At 54.3% G+C, this 10,672-nt stretch overlaps 1 protein-coding gene across 4 annotated transcripts in view; it reads right to left on the bottom strand.

The window, feature by feature from the left end:
• Window positions 1-246: 246 nt before the first annotated feature.
• Window positions 247-10,672, bottom strand: part of Zfat (zinc finger and AT-hook domain containing) — a 206,253-nt gene continuing 195,827 nt past the window's right edge. For 3 of the 4 annotated variants that reach the window (XM_026407368.2, XM_026407367.2, XM_026407375.2), the window contains one exon: window positions 247-1,029. In XM_026407368.2, coding sequence (XP_026263153.2) covers window positions 790-1,029 — 240 coding nt within the window. In that variant the 3' untranslated portion in view covers window positions 247-789. The remainder of the gene's footprint in view (window positions 1,030-10,672) is intronic. The other variant, XM_077800861.1, reaches the window with a different exon arrangement.

Here is a 10,672-nt window from a genome sequence, read left to right as displayed (position 1 = left end):
ACTGCCACCTCTTGGCTGGCAGTGAATCAGATACTGGCCCCTTGGAAAAAGAAGATCACTGACCCCAGTCAGAGGACCCTGAAGCCCACCTACATGCTTAGGAGGAAAGAGCACCACCAGCTGCAATGTAAGGACCTGGGATGCTTCAGGTGGGGCCAAGCGGAGATCTGGAGCTGAGCAGGGGACTGTGAACCCTCCCCACCTCCCAGCAAGGAGCCGGAGACCACAGGCATGGAATGCTTTTATTCCATCCACCTCGCCGCCTCACCACGGCAGGTGAAGAGTAAAAGTGCATTTTTCCTAAAAGCAAAGGAATCTCAAGATGGTAAGCTGGGCCCTGTGAGGGGTGGTGGCTACTCCACGTGACCACGAGCGCCCACACGCGAGGACGGTAGGGCTCTGGAGAGCACCAGGACAATCCCACCCACCCGCCCAGTGGGGACTCAAGACCCTAAGGTCACTTGCTGTGTGGTGGCCGCCTCCCTTCCCCCAGACCGCACATCGGAGCCAGATGTGGACGGCACCTAGATGGGGGCTGAGGACTGGGAAAGATGCTGAAGGGGACAGAGTCCGTGGATCTTGAAGCAAGGGGCAATGAGGCAGGTGCACTGATGCACGTCCTTCCACAGCAGACACTGCAGGGGCAGGGGCACCTGTGCCAGGAAACGGGCTCCTGGGTTGCTGGTGATGCAGTCGCCCTGACCATCCCAAGGAGGACCAGGAGGGTCCTGTCTGGCCACTGACAGGAGTGTAGAGGGAGGGCCGCTCTGTGGTGTGATGCTGGTGCCCCTAGAGCTCCTGGGCAGGTTGCTCCTCGGCTTGCTCCTCCACGGGTGGCATGGCCTCCTGCACGTAGACGATGAACTCCGAGGCCTCCCCGCCCTGGGTGTACACGGTCACCGTCTCGATGCCCTCCACGTCATCGGAGGACACCACCAGGTGGTGCTGCTCGGCCAGCTCCACAGAGGCTTGCTGGAGGGTCTCCTGGATCATGACCGTGTGGTTGGAGCTGGGCTCCTCGTCTGTGACCTGGGGAAGGCAAGAAAGTGGTCACGCATGTCGAGCAATAACTACAAAACACAGCTCGGTGGACAAGCAGCTCGTACGGTCCAGTGCCTGACCAGGCTGCCCAGAGCCTCAACCACGCTGTGTGTGCTCTCGCCCCATGTTCTAAGACAGCAAGGTCTCCTGGCACCAGCCATGTGGGCAAGGCCTCTCCACTGTGGCAAATGGTGGACCCAAGTTCAGACTCAAAGTTGAGGCTCCTCTCCTGGTGCCAAGCTGCCTCCTGGGAGCCCCAGGGTGGGGGTCACTAAAAAAGGAGGGTTGGAAGCCCCATGGGGGTTACTCAGGCCTGGGCTACAGGGCTCCTGGAGACATACAGCTGGGGCAGCTGGTGACATAGGGACAAGGTTCTCCTTGGTTCTGTCTTCCCACACACTCCAGGAGCTCAGCTCTGCATGACACCACTACCGCCCCAGGCAGGAGCAGACGCCCTCGGAGGACTCTCCCCAGAGGCCATGAATCGACACTGGTGCCCTACGCATCCAGGAGGAGCTTGCTGACGACACTGGCCACCACAGTGAGGCCCGAGAGCCTCAGGGAGCATCTGGCAGTAGAGAACCTGCTGACCAGCCAAGCCTTTCTCACAGCTCCAAGCTGGAAGAGTCCGAGTGAGGCTGGATTCCAGCTGTGCTAAGGCCCAGCGTCCCTGAGAGCTCGGGAATGGTAACAGCTGCCTTTGATCTTGAGAAGAGGATTAAAAAACACAGGAAAGATTTAGAAAAAGAATTGAGACCCTAGAACTGCAAACAATGACTGAAAGGTTAGAAAACAAGCCTGGGAGGGAGGCCCAGGGGCCTGGGACCCTTTGGTAGAGGACGAGCCCAGGCTGATGGGCGAGGCGGAAGGAGCGAGCGCTGCCTGCGCCAGCCAGCAAGCAAGCGGCAGCTCCCCTCCTGGCTGGAGGCCACATCTTCCCACGCATTCAACAGCACTTCCTTACACGCCTTCTGCCCGGGAGGGACTGTGGCCGTCAGTTACTCCTTCATTCATTCAACAAGGTGTGTGCCACCTTGGGAGCCACCTGAACATTCTACAAGGACGGGGCATGCCTGCCTCATCAGAGAATAAGCTGAGTGATGACCTATGAGGTGCCAGACACTGATGAGCACTGAGGTGGTGACACCATAGAAAACCACAGTCCCCATGAGAGCCCAGGCTGGGGACGGGCACACAGTGCAGCACAGTCCACTGCCAGGGGTGACTGGTTCCTGGGAAGACACGGCTTGGCCTCAGGGAGACCAGGGAGGCTCCGTGGCCTCCAGGAGGTGCAGGCAGGGTGGGCTTGCTCCGGCATCCCCTGTGGTGCCCAGTGATGCTCTGTCCCCTCCTAGCTCGTGATGGATTCTAGGTGGCTCTCTGTCCCCTGCCCATTCCTCTGTGACAGGCATGGGCATTTCCCTGTGGGAAGGGCCCATCTACCCCTGTCCTAGTCCAGTTGCTGGGTCAACAGGTGGTTCGTGTTCAACCCATAGAAGGAAATGTGAAAGGCACCTTGGGGAGCCCTGGCAGTTCTGGTATCAGGGACTGGAAGGACTTCTGGGCTGACGGAATCCCCGCCCTGCCCCGAAGCTGGAGAGCTGTTCTGAGTGGAAACTGTTGATAGATTCAGCCTGGCTTGCTGTCTAGAACGAGCCAAGACCTTTTCTTTTTTCTTCTTTTGCTGTTTATTCAATTTCATTTAACTGGGAAAATGAACCATGAACTAGTACTGGAGAAGTAAACATTGGCTATCTCACTTAAAAAGAAAGTGTCCAACAGAAAACAGAATGGGGAAGAATATGCAAGAAATCTCTTCTCCTTCCACGTTAGTAAATTCTATGCAGAGCAAGGACAGGGGTGGGCTATGCGGAGGTCCTCGGGCCTCAGGTGCCAACAGGCCCAGCATACCCCAGGCAGCACTCAAGAGGCAGAAGGAGATGAACACAGCCAGAGCCTCAATCTGCAGTTTAAGACACACCCTGGGACGTGGCACCATCCCTGGGCTTGGTGACGGCCACTGAGGCTGAAGCCTAAAGTAAGGAGCATTCATCCACCGAGATATTCTACCGACTGCGCATTCTTGTTCTTGTAACCCCCTGACACCATGTCTGAGTGTGGATGGGGCTGAGATCCTGGCCAGGACGGGGAGGACCATGCCCCATGGGCCCTTCAGGGGCAGCCCTGCCCTGCCAAGGGGATGCAGTGGGTGTACACTGAGTCCTCAGGGCTGGTCCCAGGAGGAAGGGGGATGCCTGGGATGGCCAGCATGTGGCCACTGCCCTCAGACGTGGGGAAGGAGGCGAGGTGTCAAGGATGACTCCCTCCTGCGGATGGGCAGGTAAGCCACGTGCCTATCATTAACCGTCACATTGGGCCTGGGCTTCACAGAGGCAGCGATCTCAGGGATCACGATGCTAAAGGGCACAGCATGATGGGCAAGGGGCAGACACATACTTAGCCCTGCCAAGGCTGCCACCACCTCTCAGCCACCAAACCCCGGCAGAGTTCATCTCCCCCTTCCAGAAGGCTCGACGCCATCCAGCGCTGCCGACCTGACTCAGCTTAGTCTCCGCTGCTTTCACGATGGGCTGCTGGCCTCTTCTGATCCCTCTCCCAGATCCCAGGGTTCCACACTGCTCTTCCTCAGCCCTCTGCACAAGCTGAGGGTTCCTGGGTCTCGGTCCTCAGTTTCTCTGGGCTCTTATCTCTACAGAGACTTCTGCTTCTGGCTGAGCCTGACTCCAGTCCCCACCCTGGGCTCCAGACTGGCGTTGGAATACATGAAAGAGGTGACAGGAACAGCTGTCATATCATGCATGAACAGGGCTGTGTACAGTCACAGTGGATGGAGTGGCCTGAAATGACATTAACAATCGAATCTTGAGGAGCCTTGGTCATCAGCTGAAAGACTGAGCCACATTTTGCAGACAGTGAAGGTTTTCAAATAAGGACCCTGCCTCATCCAGTCTGTGGGCCTGCTGGATCAAAACCTGCCCCATGTGAGACTTCCTGAGGAGTGCACCTCCTTCACGGTTCCTCTGGTATTATGTCTGTTTGTCCACATTACCTTTTCTAAGTATCAAGTCTATTTAAAGAGAACTCCTTCTCCATTTGCTTTCATTTTTCAATTTCTAGCTCTAGGGTGTGTCCAACAAAATCACCACTAAATTTACCCATTACTAATTCCCAGGATGCAATAAAATTTCCAAACACAATGGGTTGAGCTTAATTTAGAGAAGGTGATGGAGGCAGTTGTAAACGTGTGTTCCACAGCAGTCCTGCCAGGAGCGTCTCAGCCGGTGGAGTGATGGCTGCACACTCTAGCTCTCTCATGGGGCACTGCAAACGTCCTGACCCCAACCCAGGTTCCCAGGGTCTGGGCTGCCTGCTGCCTGGCCTGCTTCACACACAGGACCTTCTGTGTGGCTCTGCCACCCCTGTGGAAGCTGCCCGCACAGGTGCCATCCCTGGTCAAGCCACCTCTGAGCACCATACACAGAGGACGAGCCAGGGACACTGAAGGCCCCTAGAGGATCGTGAGGCCTTCCATGGAGCACACCCCTCCTGTATTCAGGTGTTACATGATGTCCACCCAGCCCCCTGCAGTTTCCTGAATATTCTCCTATCCTCATCCCAACTGTTCACACACGTCTGTGGCTCGGGCATTTCTGTTCCGTTGTTATAAAAGGTGACACTGAAGTTCCTAGGGGCCTAGCGACTCGTCTAAGGCCAAGTGATTGTGAAGTAGCAAGAGCTGGATGTTGGCCTGAGTGACCCAAGTCCAGAGATCATCCTCAGCTGGTACAGGGCAACAGTGACTAAAGGAACCACACACTACAGATTGACAGGCTAAGTCTGTCAGTATAGCTCCCAACCACTCTCTGTTCAGAATGCTCATTCTGGTAGCTTAATCTATTAGCACAGTCTCAACACTGTTCTCTGTGGCAGAGATAATCTGCGTTCACAGTATCATTCCCCCAGAGATGGATTCTCCATTACCCCAGTGTTGTATCTAATGTGTCCTTCAGCTAAATTATTGGCAGCATAGATTAGCAGAAACCAGAGCCCGTGAGACCATTCAGACGGTCACTCGGTCAGGCCCTGGGTCCTGCAGCTCTGTCTGTATCAAGGGCTCTAGAACCTAGGACAGAACCAGAGCCCCGCACCTGGGGAAGGGGCTCCATGGACATGAAAAATAGCTCCATTGGAGACCCAGAGTCACTTTGGCTTCAATCCCCACAGTCCACTCACCTGGCAGATGGAGACCCCTCGGGGTGGGTGGCCACCAGGGCTGACTCTGACCACCTTACCCCTGCTCTTTCCTACTCCCTACCAGTTTTGCCCTTCCTCCTCCAGCTCCCTTCGCACTTTTTTGTAAAATCTACTCTTAGCAGGTTAAGCGTCTCTCTGCGTTTCCTCCTAACATCCAAGTAAGTCCCAGAAGTCCTCCTTGCTCAGGAAGACCCCCTTAAGGAAGACAGGTCCTCCATCACCCCCACGATGCTACGTGAGGCCCTGTGTGGGCTGCATTACACCCCATCTCTGTGCCATTGCTCTGAAGACCTGCAGCTTCCTGGGAGCAGGGTCAGCCTTGGCTCCTCCAAGCCCAGAACATGCATGTGGTTCTGAGCCACACATGCAAGACTTGGGACAGCTCCAGAAGTACCCACGGCAGAACCCGAGGTGAGGAGAAAGTCAGCCACCCAGAGCAGCCTCATACTACAGGCCCAGCAGCTGCCTGTCCTTATTTCATGCCCTGTTGGGTCCCCACTGATGTGACTGTGGGGAGAGTGGCACGTCTTTCATGGGGGAAACACCCATCAGCACCAGAGTCCCAGGGCTAACTCCTGATTCCACAGAGGGAGCCCAGCCTCAGGGAACAATCTGCCCAGGTCACACGACTGGAAGCTGAGTCCAGATGTTGTGACTTTTGATCCACAGAACCTCTGCTGCACCAGGTGAGTTCTCAGCAGACCACAAAGGACACCTGGCCCTTGGGTAGGTGCTAAGCAGGATTTCCCCTGAATGTTTAAACAAGGAAAGTACCTGATGCAGGACAGTGTGAGAACAGCTCTGAGGCTCAGCTTCCTTGCTGCTTACAGTGGCCCAAACAATGTGCGAAATGATAACAAGGGCAAGTGGTGTGCCAGACGCTGGGCGAAGCAGCACACACACCTCAGCCCCGGGTCTTCACGGCACCCCAGAGGTCTCAGTGCCCCTGTCTTGGAGGCAGTGGGGCTCAGGCAGGAAGAGAAGCTGCCCCAGGGGCTGCCACTCTGGTGTGCCCATGCTCCCATGCCCCAGGCGCAGGCTGTGCTGCTGTTCCCCGTTTCTCCACGCCTCTGATGAACACAAGACCCCAGCTCACTGCCGACAGAGCAGGACTGAGCCAAGGGGAGGTGGCATGTTAGGGGACACACACCTTCTTCATGATTCTCACTATCCTCCTGTTCAATAAAGACACTGAGGGACTCCTCCATCTACGTGCCCAGGCCTCAGAGCTGATGCTCACGGGAACGCCTGAAGGTCTGGTCAAGACAGGAGGATGACCCCTCGGAAGGCAGAGCCCACTGGGCTGGGCAGCACCCTGACAATGGCCAGGAGAAAGGTGTGAGGAGGGCATCCTGTCCTACAGAAGACCACGGGGAAAGGGGCGGCCCTTAGGGAAGCCTGCCTGGGTGGCTTCTTCCTGGGGTAGACCTCGCCTCGGTGCACAGAACCTACATCACTGGAACCCACCCCTGAATACAAGTCCATGTGCTTGAGACACTGCATTGACCACAACCTGTGCTGGGACATCAAAACAGTGCCGACAGAGCCAAGGACATTGAAATATGACAGGCAGAAATTAACTCAGGGAAGGAAAAGCTGCAGCCTTCTTGAGGCCCGCGGAGGCCGTGCTGAGGGAAGGGCAGGGGCTCTTGTAGCCGGCTACCCAGACAGCACTCAGAACCTGCTGTGGCACAGGGTAAACACACCTGCATCACACCTTTCCCCATGGCTCTCAAAACACTGTGCAACGACTCCTGGGCCCAGTGCCCTTGCTGGCCAGGTCCTCATCAGCTCGATCGATACCTGAACGGTGCTCTTGACTCATACTCATGAGGCACCAGAACTGCCAGGCTCCAGGCAGGCCAAGTCAATCCGAGCACGCTGCCAGGTTGGGTTATTTTTTAGCACTGGGGATAACCCAGGGCCTCCAGCATGCTATGCAGGCACTCTACCACTGAGCCACATTCCCAGCCTTTTATTTCATTTTATTTTGAGTCAGGGCTTTGCAAAGCTGCCCAAACCAGTCTTGAACTTGGGATCCTGCTGCCTCACTTTCCCAATAGCTGGGAGCATAGGCATGCACCACTACATCCAACTTAGCACATCATTTAAACTTGGCTCTAGGCACATAAAAAATGATGAATAAAGAAAGAAGGGGGAAACCCTCTCTTGGCCCTAAAATGAAAAGAAAATGGAAAGACACATAGTAAGATGGCATCAGTTTAACCCATATTTGGTTTGGAACCTTCAAATGAAACTGCCACCATGTGCCTCTGTTTAGATACTGTCCATGCTCCCAGGGTCCTGCCTTAAGCCCACAGCCTACCAGGCACTGAGAGATGATGAACACCTTCGCTTCAGGGACCCCAGGTGGAGCGTCTGCTGAGGACAGTGATTGTATTTTGTGTTTTCAGGGGAAGAAAGTTCATCGTCATCTCTGCCACTGTTGCTGCCACCACCAGGAGGCTGTTTTGCTTCAGGCATCCTTCGTGTTTCAAATCCATTTTTAAATAAGTTGACCAGGTTCCCATTTATTAAACTGTGTCTTGGGGAATAACCCTTTTTCAGATGTCATTAATGTCCATGGAAGGGAAGGCTCCTGGGCCTGTGGCCCAGGAAATGAACAGAGAAGCCACGATTTATCCACCTCTCGTTGGCACTCCTACTGTTCAGGATTAGTTCTAAGGACTTTCAAGAGTTGGTCCCAGAGGCAGCCCTCTGTGATCTGGGGGAGGCAGAAAGGACTCAACACCAGTAAGAGGACACAGCCATTGTCAAGACCATCAACAAAGAACATAGCAAGCATCTCTCACGGGTGGGCTCAAGGAGACAAACTCCCAGGAGGAGGACAGCTGGAAGGGCAGCAAGCGTGTGAGGGTAGGGTATTTACATGGGTATGTGTATGTACTTGCACATACATGCATGGATGTTCGTGCAGCTGTGCAGAATGTGTGCATGCAATGCCCGTGTGTGTGTGCATGCACTTCCATGTGCATGCATATGTATAGCTGCGGGAGTAGTGTGTGCACTCTGGGTTCACATGTAAATATGAATACATGCATGAACATGGAGGTGTGTGTACATGGCTGTGTGCATGTCTGTGCACACACGTGTGTGGGTGGGGTCTGGGCGTGCATCCCCGTGCTTGTGGCTGTACAGCTGTGTGCAGCTCTAGATTTCAACATGGGCCTGCTGCAGAAGAAATCGCTCCTGGTTTACACCTTTTCCACTCTCCCCATCTGTTATGGTTTGGATGTGAGGTGGCCCCCAAAAGCTCATATATGAGACAATGCAAGCAGGTTTAGAGGAGAAATGATTGGGTTCTGAGAGCCTTACCCAGATCAGTGAATTAATTCCCTGATGGGATTAACTGAGTGGTAGCTAAAGGCAGACAGGGTGTGGCTGGAGGAGGTGGGCATTGGGGACGTGCCTTTGGGGGTATGTTCTGTAAATGGTGAGTGGAGTCTCTCTCCCTGCTTCATGACCATCATATGAGCTGCTTCCTTCCACCACATTCTTCCACCACGATGTTCAGCCTCACCTTGAGCCCTGAGGAACAGAGCTGGCTGTCTGTGGACTGAGACCTCTAAAACCATGAGCTCTCAAGTAAACTTTCCTCCTTTACAGTTTTTCTGGTTGGGTCTTTTAGTCACAGCAATGAAAAACCTGACGAATGTTTTTGGATCCTTTATCTCACTTAATTCCAGACAGCTCTGTGAGAAAGGCAGGGCAGGAGGATTCCCACCATAAAGGTGAAAGGAAGGGAGGGGTTCACAGAGTTTACAGGATCTCTCAGCTGGTTACTAATGATTCTAGAATCTGAAACCATGCACAGAGCCTCTAATATCCAGTCTTACTAGGTAGTTCTCTATACTATGCCTCCTGCAACCCTCAGAATGGGGTCCCAGGTCTCTTGCTACACAGGTGAGGACCTTCCTGCCTGCACCCCCACACATTCAACTTTGATTCTGGAACATACTCTCTTGCCTCTGAACTTCCTCCTTTGCTCCTCCACCAGCATGAAGCCCCAACCACACCCTTTCCCTGAAGATTCTATCTAACCCTGGAAACTGAGGCATGTATCCCCCTTCCGAAATCCTCTGCAGGCTCCCTGAGCCAATGTTCCCATAGAGCCCTGTGTTGACACCTGCCATATGTTGACCCCCTGGGATCACAAACATGGTTTTGTTTTGTTGGTATGGGAATTGAACCCAGGGACTATTAGCCACTGAGCCACATACCCAGCCCTTATAAATATTTTATTTAGAGACAGACACTGAATTGTTTAGGGGCTCTCTAAATTGCTGAGGCTGGCTTTGAACTTGCAAACCCCCTGCCTGAGCCTCCTGAGTTGCTGGGATTATAGGCGTGCCATCACGCCTGGCACAGCAATGGTTTTACTCATCTCTGAGAAGGTATAGCCTGTGTCTTTCTGACCCTGCCTTGCTTGAGCCTGGCCACCCCTGGCCAGGGGCAACCAGTGATTCCTCCTCCTTGAGTAAGTCAAGGAATAAGGAACACAGAATGTGCTTAACCTGCTCCCGTAGCCTACAAGTAAGGCCCAGCCGACTGGAGGAGAGAAGGGGTAAGTCACCACCAGGAGCGACTCTGCTGCATGCCCAAAGGAGTGACAGGAGGCACCTCAGAGTCACTGCAACGGGCTCACCTGAGCAGCTCGGACTTCCTGGCTCCCCGCAGGCTCCTTGGCCACCTTTCCAATGAAGCTGGCAGATGGGCAGACTAGCAGAGGTAAGCAGGGTCAGAAGTGACCAGGAAACCAGAAGATGGAGGGAAACTTGTGGGGAGCATCAGCACTTGATGTGCAAGGCAGAGAGTGGCGTCTGTGTCTGGATACCTCTGAGTGAAGAGCCAGTCACTGGGCAAGTTGCTGTGACCAGCCACCCAGTCTGCCTTGGAAAGTCTTGTTTCTCATGGGCTGAACCACCACGATGCCTGAGTGGACCTCTGTGCCCTCTTCTGTCCCAGTGAGAATCTAGTACCTGTCAGGTGCTCCACTGGAAGATGGAGACAGAACCTAGGCTCTGCCCCCACAGCAGGAAACAGATGGGGACTCATCCTGGACTACCAGGGTGGGGTGCATGGCGGTCAGAAATGGTTTCCTGAAGATGATGATCCAGATCCTGAACACTGCAGGGTTCACAGGAGTCAGCGGACAAGAGGAGGCACAGAGAGCAGGAGGAGAGCAGGGGGGAGCAGCAGCCTATCGGAAACCTGACAGCCAGTGTAATGACACTCAGCCCAACCAGAGCACAGGATACGAGCCAGCAAGAGGTGGAGAAAGAGGAAAAAGACTAGAAAGGGCCCCAGAAGTCATGTCTTGGAGGACCTACATGGA

This window comes from Urocitellus parryii, chromosome 7, assembly GCF_045843805.1.
Source record: "Urocitellus parryii isolate mUroPar1 chromosome 7, mUroPar1.hap1, whole genome shotgun sequence".
NCBI classification, from domain to species: Eukaryota; Metazoa; Chordata; class Mammalia; order Rodentia; family Sciuridae; genus Urocitellus; species Urocitellus parryii.
This window is presented reverse-complemented; position numbering and strand designations above follow the sequence as displayed.